This window comes from Erinaceus europaeus, chromosome 16 (assembly GCF_950295315.1).
Source record: "Erinaceus europaeus chromosome 16, mEriEur2.1, whole genome shotgun sequence".
NCBI classification, from domain to species: Eukaryota; Metazoa; Chordata; class Mammalia; order Eulipotyphla; family Erinaceidae; genus Erinaceus; species Erinaceus europaeus.
The window spans coordinates 2,194,039-2,209,819 of NC_080177.1; the positions used below are offsets into that span (position 1 = coordinate 2,194,039).

General features: G+C 63.1%; 1 protein-coding gene and 1 non-coding gene across 5 annotated transcripts; one reads left to right on the forward strand and one right to left on the reverse strand.

Moving 5' to 3' along the window:
- Positions 1 to 2,196: 2,196 nt before the first annotated feature.
- On the forward strand, positions 2,197 to 2,303 carry LOC132533569 (U6 spliceosomal RNA). Its single transcript, XR_009545433.1, has one exon. It is a non-coding gene; the product is annotated as a U6 spliceosomal RNA (small nuclear RNA).
- A 2,877-nt stretch (positions 2,304 to 5,180) lies between these two features.
- Positions 5,181 to 13,385, reverse strand: SKOR1 (SKI family transcriptional corepressor 1). 4 transcript variants are annotated; one of them, XM_060175636.1, is made up of 8 exons: positions 11,376 to 13,385; positions 10,587 to 10,680; positions 9,645 to 9,752; positions 9,112 to 9,183; positions 7,665 to 7,739; positions 7,483 to 7,557; positions 6,953 to 7,018; positions 5,181 to 5,933 (listed from the first exon to the last, which is right to left on the reverse strand). In XM_060175636.1, the coding sequence occupies exons 1-8, from the start codon at positions 13,377 to 13,379 to the stop codon at positions 5,839 to 5,841; spliced, it is 2,589 nt and encodes an 862-aa protein (XP_060031619.1). In that variant the 5' UTR covers positions 13,380 to 13,385; the 3' UTR covers positions 5,181 to 5,838. The 4 variants fall into 4 exon arrangements, with proteins under 4 accessions (XP_060031619.1, XP_060031618.1, XP_060031617.1 ...); XM_060175635.1 differs by having other exon boundaries at positions 9,112 to 9,228; XM_060175633.1 differs by lacking the exon at positions 5,181 to 5,933 and adding an exon at positions 5,956 to 6,100 and having other exon boundaries at positions 9,112 to 9,228; positions 11,376 to 13,384.
- Between the last annotated feature and the right edge of the window lie 2,396 nt (positions 13,386 to 15,781).

Consider the following 15,781-nt stretch of genomic DNA (forward strand, 5'->3'; position numbering starts at 1 on the left):
GGCTGGGCTTCATGCCGGATTCTCGTATCGCCAAGCTGCACATTAAGCTCATGCGAGGCCGAGGCATGGTGTAGATGGAAAACAGATGATACCGTTTTTGCAGTGCTAGGGATTAGTTGCTATTTTTTACAATAATCAGATATCAGAGACATGTCTTTCGTGAGTGTTTCCTCGAGGATGTCGAACTTGGATGCCTGAGTTGCACAGCAGATGTCATCGGCGTAGATGAACTTCCTTGAAGAAGTTTCTGGGAGGTCATTGATGTAAATATTAAATAGCGTAGGAGCCAGAACAGAGCCCTGGGGGAGGCCACTTGAGACAGGTCTCCATCTGCTAGACTTGTCACCCAGATGCACCCAGAATCCTCTGTTTTGGGGAAGAAACGATATAGTGTTGGCCACCCATGGAGGCAGGCATCTTGAGATCTTGACCAGGAGACCACGGTGCCAGACCGTGTCACAGGCTGCTGTGAGATCAACAAAGACAGCACCCGTCTTTAAATTCTTCTGGAATCCATTCTCAATGTAAGTTGAGAGGGCCAGGGCTTGTTCGCAGGTAGATCTTCCTGGGCGGAAACCAGCTTGAGCGGGTGATAGGAATTTCTCTGTAAGAGGAGAAATACGTGACAGAAGCAGCCTCTCAAAGAGTTTAACCCTCTTCAAAGCGTCTTCCAGTTCAGACAGTGTAAAGGGAGAGAGTTTTGGAGATGGACAAGATAACCAGAAGTGGGATGACCACTCATGGGAAATTTCTCTTTTCCAGACTGGGTCGATCTTAGCACGTCCAACTTGAGTTAGGTGACTGGCCACTCAGGGTCCCTAAAACCCTCCAGCTCAGGGAGTCGGGCCGGTAGCGCAGCCGGTTAAGCGCAGGTGGCACGAAGCGCAAGGACCAGCGCAAGGACCAGCGTAAGGATCCCAGTTCGAGCCCCCGGCTCCCCACCTGCAGGGGAGTCGCTTCCCAGGCGGTGAAGCAGGTCTGCAGGTGTCTGTCTTTCTCTCCCTCTCTGTCTTCCCCTCCTCTCTCCATTTCTCTCTGTCCTATCCAACAACAGCAGCTATTGACAACAATAACAAGCACAACTGCTCAACAATGTGTTTGGCTTTGTATGTTAACTCTCTTGTCAACCACCAGATGCCAGCATGATGCCAACCAGACTTCCCTGGACAGACGACCCCACCCATGTGTGCTGGAGCCCTGCTTTCCCAGAGCCCTGCCCCACTAGGGAAAGAGAGAGGCAGGCTGGGAGTATGGATCCACCTGTCAACGCCCATGTTCAGCAAGGAAGCAATTACAGAAGCCAGACCTTCCACCTTCTGCAACCCTCAATGACCCTGGGTCCATGCTCCCAGAGGGATAGAGAATGGGAAAGCTATCAGGGGAGGGGGTGGGATATGGAGATTGGGCGGTGGGAATTGTGTGGGGTTGTACCCCTCCTACCCTATGGTTTTGTTAATCCTTTCTTAAATAAAAAATAAAAAAATAAAATAAATAAAAAAAATAAAATAAAATAAATAAATAAACCTCAATCGTGAAAAGCCTGGGCCCCGGCTTCAGCACCTCTCCTCCCCCTGACTTGGGGGTCCGCAGAGCCCAGCGCAGGGGCCGCCCCAAGCCCCCCCCCCCCCCCCCGCCCCTCCCCGTCCTGGGTCCGAGCCCCCCCCCCCCCCGCCCCTCCCCGTCCTGGGTCCGAGCCCCCCCGCCCCCCGCCCCTCCCGGTCCTGGGTCCGAGGTGACCTCCAGCCCCGCGCAAAGGTCCCGCGCCCACAGTTCGGGATCCCTGCCCCCGAGTTCTGCGGGGACCCCCGCACAGCCCCTCACGCCCCGGGTGACCCCGGGCCCACACCTCCCGCCGCCCAGCGCGGCTCCCGAGAAGACCCCCAGCTCCCCACCCACGCCCACACTCCATCCCCCCACCAGGCGCGCACCACGTGACCCACAGGTTGCCTAGCACCCGCGGCCCGGCGGATTTCCCGTCGTCCCTTAATTTGCATATACACATTATGAGCCGGTTGGGGAGATAATCCGAGCTGCTTCGGCCAATATTGCAAGGTAAAAATAAGTACATTGGTGAAACAGAACGTGGTCATTTATTCGCTACATTAGCATCTTTAGCGCGCGTACAATTGAGTCATCATAACTGAAAAATAGTAGCGTTGGTGGACTTTATATACTTCTCAAGTAGCACTGCCTTCCGTGCTCGCTTCGGCAGCACATATACTAAAATTGGAACGATACAGAGAAGATTAGCATGGCCCCTGCGCAAGGATGACACGCAAATTCGTGAAGCGTTCCATATTTTGCACAGAGACCTTGCACCGCCCTGTCGCCTCCATAACACGGAAACAGGAAGCAAAAGTTCCAGAGATGTTTTATCTGTCTGTGGTGATTTCTTCATTATTATTATTATTATTATATATTTTTTTAACGAACCATTTCTTACCAGGAAGAAAATGTTAGTGTCAATGGCCAGTGTTGGCTGTGACTGTCCCTCCTTCTCCAAGGAGTTAAAACATCTGCACCCCCAAACCAACGCCATGGAGGAAGGACCTGGAACAGCCAGCCTGGGCTTCCTTAACCCCAAGCAAGTTCTTCTGCAACTAGGAAAACCACACCATTCCCAGGCCTGGGGGAGCCCTGCCCGTGTCCCTGTCTCTGGGGTCTTGGGAAGTAGGTTCAACAGCTTGTCCAGTCTCTCTCTCTCTCTCACACACACACACACACACCCTGCCCGTGTCCCTGTCTCTGGGGTCTTGGGAAGTAGATTCAACAGCTTGTCCAGTCTCTCTCTCTCTCTCTCTCTCACACACACACACACACACACACACCCTGTCCGTGTCCCTGTCTCTGGGGTCTTGGGAAGTAGATTCAACAGCTTGTCCAGTCTCTCTCTCTCTCTCTCTCTCTCACACACACACACACACACACACACACACACACACACACACACACCCTGCCCGTGTCCCTGTCTCTGGGGTCTTGGGAAGTAGATTCAACAGCTTGTCCAGTCTCTCTCTCTCTCTCTCTCCCTCTCTCTCTCCCTTTCCCTCTCTCTCCCTCTCTCTCTCTCTCTCTCTCTCTCTCACACACACACACCACCACCACCACCACCAACACCACCAACACACACACACCGCTGGGGTTTCTGCATTCGAGGTCAGGAGCCTCTTGCCTGCAGAGCGTGAGGCAGAGCCTGGGACCAGGGGACCAAAGCTGGAGGCGAAGCAGCTAGAAGCGCACGGATGGGCTCCTGTCCCAGACTGCCAGTCACCCTGGCACCTGCCCGTCCCCTCGCCACCCGGGGCCCCTCTTCCCCTAGTCCGAGGCACCTGGAGAGTCTGTCCCCGAGATTTCGCCATCCACCAAGACTCGTCCTGAGTGGCAGCACTGGGGGCGGGGTGGGGGGCCCCCAGGCTGCGCCAGCTCTTGCACCAGCCCTAGGGGCACAGAGGTTAGTCCTGGGAGCCGGCAACCTGCTGGCTGTCTTTCTCCTGGTGACTCCGATTTGCAGCTGTAGCCACTGATTATCCTGGAGAGTGACACTCCGCTCAAAGTGGCCATGGGGTGGCAGGGGCGTGTGTGCCTGCTCTTCACCCCCAGACCTTAGGCTGCAGAGCCACACTTCTGATGGACCCTGCTGTAGAGTCGGGGTACAGAACCGGCTCCCCAAAACACAGCGGATGTGGTGATGCGCTCACTTCTCTGCTTTTTCTTTCCCTCTCAGGTTGCAATGCCTAAAGTGTGTCACAAGGTGGCGACGTTGAGGCGAGAAATTGACCAAAAAAAAAAATCCTGGCTGTTTTTTTTTTTTTGAAAGCATATTTTCCCTATTAATGTTTCATTTAACTTAATTAGAATCTGGTAAACTAATTAAAGTAGCTACGAGCCCTGCAATCAGCAATAATTTGTATAATTATTGATAATTACATCCATACCAATCGTTGGGTTATTAACATTTGGGGGGATAAAGCTCCCTTTGGAAGGGCCTGGGCCCAGGAGGGCTGTGGCTCTCAGCTTTCCGCCTGCACTCACTCTGCTTCCGAATGCCAGCCGAGGGGAGCCCTTTCTGGGGAGCACCGGCTGCCTGCGGTGTAGACCCTTGGCGGCTTGGGTGTGTGTGGGGGGTAGGTGGGTTGGGGGGGCAGGAAGGGCTTCTGTGGGGGGAGGGGGTGACGGGGCAGACAGACTGGTCCTAGGAGGGATCGTCACCCCACTTTGCAGAGAAGGAAGAGGGTGATGTGTCCCCACTCCCCAAGGGTCCCTGCTGGGGATGAGAACCCCCTTCAAGTTTGTGGGGTACTGCTCAAAGTGCAGGTGAGGTCTCTGGTGTAACCCTAGACAGACCTCGATGGCCCTCTCCCTGAGGGGCCCTGGGGAGAGCCCCTGTTCACCTGCCGCACCCCAGCACTGGTCAGCCACCCGCAGTAGAACACACACGCACGCGCACACGCACGCACACACACACACACGCACATGCACGCGCACACACACACACACACACACACACACACACTCTGTCCACCTTCCTCTCTCCCACACAGAGGCACTAGAGTCACTCAGGGCGCTTGTCTGGGGACAGGAGTCTGAATGCCATCGACAGAGACAGAAAGCAGCCCCCACTCCATGAACCCCCAAAGTGCTCTGTGGTTTTTCTCCACGGCTGGAGCCCAGCAGCAGAGGCTGAGGCCCAAGGGTGCCCCAAACTTCCTTCCCTGACCAGTGAGGGGGCTGCCTTCCTACCTTCCCCCCCCCCCCCCCCCCCCGCACCAGGCCCACAGAGCTGCACCTGCTCACAGACAGAGCAAGAAAGCGTCATAGTCCCAGGTGCTGGGGCTGGCTGGCCTGGTCTGGCTCTGGGGGTGAACCCCACCTCCCTCGCCCCCACACCACCTGGGCATTGCTGGGCCAGGCCTGCAGCCTCCCTGGAACCCTTCTGTCTGAGCCTGGGGTCCTGGCCGGGCGCCCTGAGCAGGGAGTGGAGTCCCCCCTGTGCCGTGGGCGCAAGGACACTGCTGGGGGTCTCGTCCAAGAAAGTGAGTGGGCAGTGGGCCACAGTGGCTGCTACCCTCGTGTGTGTGTGTGTGTGTGTGTGTGGGGGGGGGCCAGCCCTGAACCCCAAACTGTCCCTACAACTGCCACACCCCCACCTTGAAGATCAGGCGAGTGACAGAGCTTTTCTTTTTTTATTATTAAAACCCAAACAAAAGTCACAGATACAGGGTGGTGTCCCCAAACAGGCTCCGGGTGGTCTCCATGCCGCCTTGAGTCCTAGTCCGTGGTCCTAGTCCGTGGTCGCCCTTTTTTTTTTTTTTTTTTCTTTTTAAAGTGCTGTGACATCAGGAGTTCACAAAGAAACAAAGCCAGGAAGGCGAAAGCAAAGCCCAAAACAAAACAAAACAAACAAAACCAGGACTGGGTTGGGGGGTCCAGGCCAGGAGCCGCCCCCAGCACAAGGGTGCCCATTGCCACGTTGTCACGGGAACCAGGTGTGGCAGTGGAGGGGTGGGAGGGCACGGCCTCGGCCGGTGTACTCACAAGGGGGGGGCCCAGGCTGGGGGAGCCCCCCTCCCGTCCTCTTTCTTACCCCCTCGGCCCATGGAACCCCCTGAAGTCTGCCGCCCCGAGCTCGACTGTGAGGAGGCTGCTATTTACACTCAGAAAGGAACTCGGGGTGACCCCAGAAGGGAGGTGACCTGGGTGGGGACGGCCAGGCCCCGACCCCGGGGGTCAGTGCAGAGTCATTATTCACATCGCTGGGGGCCCAATGGCTTGTTCCTGGCTGGGACCCCATGCGGAGGAGCACGGCTTGAGAGCACAGCGCTGGGGGGCGCTGGGGAACTAGGGCAGCAGCGGGGGCTTGAAGGAGCAGTTGCCCGTGCAATGCCGCGGCGTGAGCATCTTGCAGGAGAAATGGTGCAGGGCGTCGTGGGCTTCTGCAGAGAGGGAGCCTGGTGAGACCCCTTCCATCCTGGGTCCCCCAGGGTCCCCACGGCCACCCCCAGGCATCCTCTAGAGATGGGATGCGCAGGTCTGGCAGTGGAGGGGGCTGCAGGTGGTCAGGGACCCAGTCACCCAGGGAGCTGATGTACAGAAGGAGAAACTGAGGCAGAGTAAGAGAGACCAGATATGGAGCCTCTGGTGAATTCCCTCCTGGGTGGCCTTTCATCCAGCCTGGCCACCTTCTAGAATCATCTCCTATCAAAAGCAACCCCCAGGGCTGGGGAGACAGCACAGGGGTTCTGCAAAAGACTCTCCCTGCTTGAGGCTCTAAGGTCCCAGGTTCAATCCCCAGCACCACCATCAGCCAGAGCTGAGCAGGGCTCTGGGGAAAATTAATAATAATAATAATAATAATAATAAAAATAATAATAATAACTGCAGAGATGCACAATGGTTTTGCAAAAGATTCTCCTGTTTGAAACTCTGGGGTCCCAGGTTCAATCCCCAGCACCACCATCAGCCAGAGCTGAGCAGGGCTCTGGGGAAAATTAATAATAATAATAATAATAATAATAACTGCAGAGATGTACAATGGTTTTGCAAAAGATTCTCCTGTTTGAAACTCTGGGGTCCCAGGTTCAATCCCCAGCACCACCATCAGCCAGAGCTGAGCAGGGCTCTGGGGAAAAATAATAATGATAGTGATAATAGTAATGGTAATAATAATAATAGTGGTTTTGCAAAAGACTCTCCTGCCTGAGGCTCTGAGGACCCAGGTTCAATCCCCAGCACCACCATCAGCCAGAGCTGAGCAGGGCTCTTGTCTTTCTCTGTCTTCTTCTCTCTCTCTCTTATTATCATTATTAGTAATAATAATAATAACAATAATAAATCCCTCCCTCCTCTGTTGTAGCCCTTGTAGGCTGCTCTCTCCCTCATTCACTCACTCACTTACTCGCTCTGTCCCGTCACTCCCCCCACAGACTCTCTGTCCCCAGGCCGGGCCACACACCTTTCAGCTTCTGCTGGATGGCGTAGCGGGCCTTCCGCTCCTGGTCCAGCTCGTTACACAGCGTGTCTGCAGGCCGAGGGCAGGGCTGCATGAGCCGAGAGGGTGCCCTCCAGCCCGGCCTCGCCCCCTCCCAGAGCTCAGCACCTAGCGGAAGTGGGTGTGGGGGGGACGGGTGGGGGGGCATGGGTGCAGCCTGGCGGAGGCAGGATATAGCCTGGCTCCTCCGAGCAGGGAGGCAGGCAGATCTCACCAAAATTAAAGCAAACTTGGGCATTACTTCCCAGGTAATTTTACGCCTCGATTTTTAATTTAGAAACCCTGGAAATTGCGGCGCTAAGAAGTTCAATCACTCCACACGTAATGATGCCTGCAAGCCGTTTGCAGGGCACGCCTGCCACGCAGGGGCTGAGCGGAGCTCAGGGAGGATATTAAATACAAAAAAAGAATCATGAGACGGCCTCCGTGGGAATCCAGGACAGCCAAGCCTGGGGGGGGGGGGCTGAGCCCCATGTCTGCCTGTCCCCCTTTACCTCGCACAATCTGCAGCTGCTGGACCATCTCTTCCCGATATGCCAGCTCCCTCTTCATCTGGTCCTGGAAATTATCTGCACAGAGTGATGGGTGAGGCCCATCCATGTCAGGACCCCCAGAAGGGAGAGGAAGCCCCCCAGCCCCAAAGCTCCTGGCTGGCCAGGGTGCCAGCAGGAAGTACCTTTGAGGCTCTGGAATTCCCGTTCCAGCTTCTTGCGAAGCTCCACCTGCTCCAGGACCAGCTTCTGCAACTCCTCTGCCAAGGGGTGCGAGTGGGGGTCACGGGAGGGTGGGTGCAGGGCCCAGGTCCACAGCCCCAGGGCCCAGGAACCAGCACCAGCACCCAGACTCCCCCTCCCTGTTTGCATGGGAAGACACAGCAGGGCTGGGAGAGGGCCCTCACCCCCAGGCTGGCGGGAGGTAAGCGGGCAGGGGGCCGGTGACACCTGTCACAAAACCTTAAAGACCCCTAGGGCCCAGCCGCACCCCCTCTCTCCTGCTATCACACAGAACAAACAGCCAAATCCCCAGGGGAAAGGGGTGACACAGTCCAGCATAAGAAGGCTCTGGGTGTGTGCCTCAGAGGCTGTAGGTTCAATCCCTGGCACCGCCTTAGGCCACGGCTGAATAGTGCTCTGGTCCTCTTCCTCTCCGCCCCCCCCCCATAAAAAATAAGTCCTTAAGAAATACACAGACTTGGGCGCAGTGGAGTCGGGCAGTAGCGCACCTGCAGGGGAGTCGCTTCACAGAAGGTGAAGCAGGTCTGCAGGTGTCTGTCTTTCTCTCCCCCTCTCTCCCTCTCTGTCTTCCCCTCCTCTCTCCACTTCTCTCTGTCCTATCCAACAACAACGACAGACATCAACAACTACAACAATAATAACTACAACAATAAAACAACAAAGGCAACAAAAGGGAATATATATATCTAGAGAGAGAGAGAGGGGGGGGGGGAAATACACAGACTCACAACCATTTGCTCACAACTTCAGAGCTCCTGGACCCCAAAACCATGCTAGAAGCCTCCATACTGAGCACAGAGGATTCTGCCCATAAACTTTAGAAGTATCATGCCCTCATTTGAAGGAGTTGAAAAATTCAAGACCACCCATGCGGCTATTTTTTGGTTGTTGTTGTTACTTGACTTTTTTTTTGGGGGGGGGGAGAGAGCATCCAAGTTTAAAAAGCCCTATCTATGACTGCCCTCAGAAACCAGCCCCAGTGGGGTGACAGCAATGGGGGAGTTCCCTGAGCAAAGCATTTCTGGAGCCCATTTAAGTCAAAGCACCTCTGAGAACACCCCACCCAGCAGGGGTTAGGGCAACCCCCCCCCAGACAGGAGGCGAGTGGGGTCTGCTGCCAGCCAGCCCCTCCTACAGACTAAGCAGCCACTGCATGGCAGGTGGGGGCAGGGGCTGCACCCCAAGTCCAGGGAGGGTAAACAAACCTCTCAGACAGACACTCCCCCAACACTTCCCTGTGCTGTGTATTCAGAAGGGCCTGTTTCCCACGGAGCCTGGGCCACTCAGGGCCAGGGACCCACCCAAAGGCCCAGCTCCTCAGCCTACAGTAGAGCCCCTCTCCCTCAGCAGGCACCCCCCCCCAACACACACACACAGGTGCAGCCCCACCTCTGGCCAGGTTCTCCAGATCCTTCTCCACCAGCTGCGTGCCGGTGACATCCAGAGTGAGTCCATCTTCTCCTGGGGTGCAAGGGCAGGAAAGAGGGATTCTGTCCTGAGAGACGCCTTGGGAGGGGAAGGGGGGTCTTCTCTGAAACTGAGCTAAGTCAGGCACCTAGTCCAGACCCCCGGCCCTTAGAGGAGAGGGTCACCAAGACTCTGTGGGGTCACCCACATCAGATCACCTTCCAAGCCGTTATATTAGGGCTACAGCCACATTTTAGGGTCACATACTAGAGGCCAGGATACCTGAGGGCAGCAAGGGCCCTCTGCCCACTGTCTTATGTGGGTGACAGGTACTCAGACCTTTTAGTGGACTTGCACCTCATGGGAAGGGGGAACCCCCAAATCCAACAAGGGGAAAAAGGCAGGAAAACCCAGTCTGCCCCCTCCCTCCTGGGGTTAAAGTGTACCTCCTAGGAAAGCGCCCTAGTGCTGACACCCCACCAGCCAGCGAGACCCAGGAGGGTCCCCAGGCTCACCTCGGTCAGTGTTGGCGGGGCTGGGCTGGGATAGGCTCCTTTGGTCTGGGTAGCCTTTCCTGGCTTCCAGGTCTTCCGCCGCTGAGTGATTGTCGTCCTTGTCTGGCTCTTAAAGGCAACACAGGAGGCTCAGCGCAGAGACTAGGATCCCTGAAGCTGTCGAGGGGTCTGGTCTGGAGGCTCAGCCCAGAGAAGGTGCTTCAGCCGAGGCTGCCGGACTGTGCACCTCATTTTGCTTGCACTAGCTGTCCCCCTTCACCACCACCATCCCCCGCACCCCCCACACACAAACAATAAAAAGACAAGAACAAGCTAGCTGAACTGAGCAGCCCAGATCACCGGGGACCAGCGACCTACATCTCTGGATTCTGGGGCAGGCGAGGTGGAGCGCAGCGGCAGCCCTTAGCCTGTGCGGGGGGTTTTGGGGACACCCTCCCCACCTGGTCTGGTCGGCTGCTGAGCCCCTCAACCTCTCCAGGGCAGGAGCTGTGCTCTCCGCGCCCCCACATGCAGAGAGCCCTCCTTCCCTGCCTAAGCGGCTGCCGTCCCAGTGGTTTGGGGGTGCCCTGGCCTGCTGCTGAGTGCACCCCTACCCGCATGGTTAGGCCGCTGGAGATCCGGCGACTTCACACCCTGGCTGAGGAGATGGGGGACCGGCTGGCGGCTCTGTGGTGACCCTGCTGCTGGCCGGAGGGTGGCTTGTCCCTAAATCGCCAAAGGCTGCCAGCAATCTGGCTTTCTCTCTCTCCCCCTCGTTCTCTTTCTTTCTCTCTCGTTCTTTCTCTTTATTTTTCTTGCTTTTTCTTCCTCTCTTTTTAGCTTTCGTTTTTCTTATTTTATTTTGCTTTGGGAAGAGCCGCTTGCTTTCACTCTCTGGTCGTCCTCGCACCCACCCCACCCCCCCCCCCAGTCCCCAGGGCCATCTGGGCGGGTCCGGGTTACCGTGGGCCTCGGGGCTGCAGAGGTAGGAGGCCGCGGGCCCCAGCGCCGCGCTCTTCCCGTGCTCGTCCCGCTGGGGCCCGTACACCTGCGGCGGCTGAGAGACCCGGCGGTTAGGGGGGCGCTGGGGGCAGGGGAGGGGGCCGGGGGTCCCGCCCTGGGGCGACCCGGCAGCAAAGGACCCAGGACACAAAGCAGCGCCCAGGCCGAGAGCCGCCCCCCCCCCCCCCCCCGCCCACCCCGCATCTTCGGGGGACCAGCCTCCATGCACACACATCCCGCCAACAAACAAGCCAGCCTTCAGCACCAGCCAGGGATCCGTGTTTCAATGACACGAACGGAACGGAAACACAGGTGTGGGCGCCCCAACCAGAGAGCCGCCCCCTGCCCGGGATCCCTCCTCATCGGCGACCCCCAATCCGCAGGCCGCGCTGGGGCTGGGGCTGGGGCTGGAGGGTGGTCAGGGGACCCCAGGCCTCGGGCTCCGTCCGCTGGGGCTCCAGGGCCGGGGTGGGGGCTCGGCCCGGCAGGGGCGCTTCTCCGGAAGCCTCCCTCCCCTCCACCTCCAGCGCCGCGGCCAGTCCTGTCCTTCCGCCCCTCCCCGCTGCTCCCGTCCGGCGCCTTCTCAGGCCCGAGCCCCCGGGTCCTCCGAAGCCCCCGGCGGCACCCCAGGAGCGAGCCTCCCCCCAGACAGGCCAAGCCCCCGCCCCGCCCGCCGGGCCGCACTGGGTCCCCGGGGCGCCCCGCCTGTGTATTATTTTGGGGGAGGCGGCGCGGGGGTCCCCGGCTCACCTTGGCTGGCGTGGGCCCCCCCAGCTCGAAGCCGCCGCCCCCCGGGGGGCTCCTCTCGGCCGCCAGCTCCCCGAAGGCCGGCGCGGGGCGGCGCAGGGGGCGCGGGCTGCCGCCGGCGGGCGAGTCCGGGGCTCCGTCGGCGAGCGGGGCGCCCGCGGCCGGGTCAGCGTCGGGGCCGGCGGGCTCGGCCCGGTCCGGGGCGCCGCCGTCGTCGGGGAAGCGGTTGGACTCCACGTCCACCTCGGGCTCCTCGGCCGTGTCCGCGTCCGGAGAGGCGGAGCGGTAGCTGGAGCTGCCCTCGCTCAGGAAGTCCGGGCTGGTGTAGCCGCCCGCCGCCCGCGGTGGGCCGTAGGCGTCGCGGGCGCCCCCGTACAGCTTGGCGATGCTCTCGGCGTCCTTGACCACCGGCCGGAAGGCCGACACGTAGGGACCCTTGCGGGCGGCGGGCGGCGGCGGCGGCGGCGGCAGCGGGGCCAGCGGCGGGGGCAGCGCCTCGTCCGCGCCGTCGTCGTCCAGGGGCCCCCGGGACCGCGCGCTCGGACACCGCTCCTCCGCGCCCGCAGCCTCGGGGGCCGCGTCCGGCCCGTCCAGCGCCTCGGGGCCCCCGGCCGCCGCCGCCGCCACGGCCGCCGCCGCCACGGCCGCCGCCACCGCCTTGGCCTGGCTCTGCGCCGCGGGGTAGGGCGGCACCGGGAGGCTGCCCGCCGCCGGCCAGAACACCGGGAACGGCGGGTACACGGCGGCCACCGCATCCTTGGCGGCCCCGGGCGGCGGGGCGCCCCAGAACATGGCCCCGCCGGCCGGCCCGGGCCCGGGGCCCGCGGGCAGGTGTCCGCCGCCCCCGCCGGTGCCGCCGCCGGTGCCCGCCGCGCCCGCCGCGCCCGCCGCGCCCTTGGGGTCGCCCAGCAGCGCCTCGTCCTTCTTGGCGCAAAGCCCGAAGGCGGCGGGGAAGCCGTAAGGGTGCGGGAAGAGCGGCGGCGGCAGCTTCTGCAGGAGGCCGAAGCCCTTGCTGGGCACCGGGATGAGCGGGTAGCTGCGCACCCCCGCGCCGCCCGCACCCCCGGGGCCCGCGGGGGCCCCCGCGCCGGCTAGGCCCAGGGCGCGCGGCGGGGGCGGCGGCGGCGGCGGGGGCGGCCCGGGCGGCTCGTCGTCGGCGCAGCGGAGGCTCTTGTGCGGCGGCGGGGGCGGCCCGGGGGGACCCAGGTCCGCGCCGCCGCACCCGGGGGCGCCCGCCGCCCCCGCGCCGCCCTTGCCCCCGGCGCCGCCGGCTGCCTGCAGCGAGAAGGTCCGCTTGCGGGTGCCCCCGTTGAACATGGCCTTGACGTCCTCCCACGCGTGGCTCAGCTCGTCGGTGGCCGACTTGTCGCTGAGCTTGAGGTGGCGGCGCCACGAGTTGAAGTTGGCCGCGTCGGGCTGCGTGTACTTGGCGTCGGGCGTGCGGTGGGAGTGGAAGATGAACTTGTTGGGCGAGAAGTAGAGGCTGCAGTAGCCGCACTTGATGCACTTGGCGCGGGAGCTGTTGTAGCGCGCGGGGATGAAGCTGCCCCGCGAGCCCCAGGCGCACTCGTGCGCCACGTCGAAGGCGAAGTTCTCCGGCAGCTTGGGCGGCTTGTGCTCGCCCAGGAACGACTTGCACAGGCGCTCGGCCTCGCGCTTGGTGATCATCCCGCAGCGCCGGGACGAGATGGGCATGGCCCCGGCCCGCCGCAGGATCTCCAGCTGCACGGGGGTGCACTGCACGCACGTGATGCCCAGCGCCACGCGGCGGTTGTGGATCTCGTTGTAGCTGAAGTTCTTGAGCAGCGTGTTGGAGATCTGCGCCAGGCACAGGCGCTCCTGCCCGTCGATGACCAGCGACACGATGGGCACCCCGTACAGCGACGTCTCGCCGACCTGGTTGGGCTTGAGCGCGCCGGCGCCCGGGTAGGGCTGCAGCTCCTGCTTGGCGCCGGGGGACGCACTGCCCTCGCCGGCCGGGCCCAGCTGCGTGCCCAGCGCCTCCATGCCGGCGCTCCTGCAAGGACACAAGCACAGCGCTCAGCACCCGCCATCCTCTGGCGTCCGGCTGCTGTCAGCAGCGCGGGGTGAAGGGGGCGGGGGCGCGGGGTGAGGAGGGGAGGGACCTCAGCAGTGCCCGGCTGCCCAGAGATGGAGAGGGACTTGCTGGAGGCCACACATCAGAGCCATGGCCCGAGCGGAGAGTGGGGGGAGGAGAGGGGCGGGGGCCGGAGAGGGATCCCGGGAGCCGGACGCCTTCGGCCACCCTATCGGCCCGCCCTGCCCGCCGGGGTCCTGAAGTCCGGACTTGGGGGCCGACTGGCCGCGGGCTCGGCAGTGCACGCACGCACGCGGGCGGGCGGGGTGCGGGCAGGGGCTGCAGCTGGGGCGGGGGCAGGCTGCAGGGGGCGGGGCGCGGCGAGGGGGAGCAGCGCTGTCCGAGGTGCTGAGCCCGAGCACCCCCGCCGGGTGCCCGCCTCTCCCCTGTGCCTGGCGCCCCGCCGCCGCTGCGCCCACCGAGCCCGGGCCCCACGGGAAGCTCCCCGCGCTGGGTCGCGCAGCCTGGAGCTCAGGTCTAGCGGGGGCCGGCGGCCCAGAGCCTCTCCAAGTTTCTGGAAGACACTTTCTCCTTCGCGAGCAACTGCTCGCCCCTCAACTCTTCCTCAACTCTCCCTACTTCCCACACTCGTCCCTTCCTGGCTCCCGGGCTCTGGGGCTCAGGGCCTCTGTCCGAGCTGTGCTCCGCTGGAGTGGGGGGGGGGGCGGCGGCAGTTTGGGTAGCGGTCCTGAGCCGCCGCCACGGTCACAGGCTGTCCCTCCTCAGCGCTGGTCCAGGCTGCGCGCCCGAGGACATGGACATGGACAGCCGGAGGCCCTAGACACCGAGGCGCAGCCCGGAGGTGGAGCGGCCGGCTGGCCACGTGTCGCAGGCGGATCCTGTCCGCGCCCCAGTGGAGGGGCAGCCCAGGCCCGGAGGCTCCCCCAGGAAGGTCCCTGCTCGGAGGGCGGCCAGCTCCCAGCCCACGGGGTCCAGCCCCGAGTCGCGACCGTCCTCCGTGAGGGCCTCCCTCTCTCTCTCTCCGTCCCGCTCCCTCCTCCCGCCCGCGGGTCCCCGGGCTGTGGCTCTCATCTGTCCCCGAGCTGCCAGTCTCTCAGCCCACTGCCTGTCGCCCATCTGTCCCCGATCCCGGGGTCTGTGTATCCGCCGGCTGGGCTCCGCTCGGCTCGAATTCCAACTAGTTGACGCTCCCGGGCGATCAAGTCCCGCACGACATTGTAGGGGCACAGAGCACTGTCCCGGGCGCCCGCTGCGGGGTCACCGGGAGGCCAGCCCCCAGGCTCCCGGCCCGGCCTCGGGGGTGGGGGGTGGGGGGCGGTGGAGGTGGCCCCGCGCCGCGGCGGCTCGGGAGGCGGCGGCTCTGCCTTTCTCTCGGTTCCCCGAAATCCGCGCCTGGCCCGCTTGCAGTGAAGGGAGCGCGTCCTCCGGAAGCCGGGGTCTGGGGTCCCCGCGTGAGAGGAGGGGACTCCGGACCCCCGAGACAGGAGCTGGGGGACCCGAAGGAAGGAGGCGGGTTTTCAGACCAGGTGCGGGGCCGGAGCCGGGCCGGCGGGGTGCTCCCGCGGAGTCTGAGGGTCCGGGCGTGAAGCGACCAGCGCGGGGCCCCGGAGGAAGAGAAGGACCGCGGCGCAGGGCGCGGGGCCGGGCGGCAGGGACTCACCGTGCGGCGGCGGCGGCGGCGGCGGGAGCGGGCGGGCGGGCGGAGCGGCGGTGCGGCGCTGGCCGAGTGGGGATGCGGGCTCTCGGGGTGACGGCGCGGCCCCTCCCCGCGCGCGCGCACAGCCGCGTTCCCGGCCCCCCGCACCGCGCCCCCGCCCCCCTCCCGCCGGCCGCTCCAGCTCTTGGCTTTGAGCGCGGGGCCGGGGGGCGCGGTGCGGGGGACGCCGGGCCGGGAAGGCAAGGCCCGGGGCGCGGGGTTGGGGGGGCGCGGTTTCGTGGGCACCGAGCTGGGGGTGCGGGGCCGCGGGCGCGGAGCTGGGGTCGTGGGGACGCGGGGAGGTGGGACGGGGGCGCGGGGCTCAGCCCGGGGGCGTGGGACGGAGGGCGCGGGGCCGGGGGTCTCCGAGCTGGGCCGGGGGCGTGGGGACAGGGGCGGGGGCTGGGGATGCAGGACGCGGAGCCGAGACGCGGGGCCGGGGCCGGGGGGGCGTGGGGACCCGAGCGCTGCGCTCCTGCCCCCGAGGCTCCCGGCGTGGCCCGGAGCCGAGGCCGAGGCCCCAAGCTCACTGCTCCATGGCTAGGCCGGAACGCGGCTCGGGGGTTGGACTCGCCTGACAGCTGTGAGCCGGGGCGCCACACCCACCGCCCGCACAGCCACTCGGCTCTCCCAGGGTCCGCTGCCTCCCGGCAG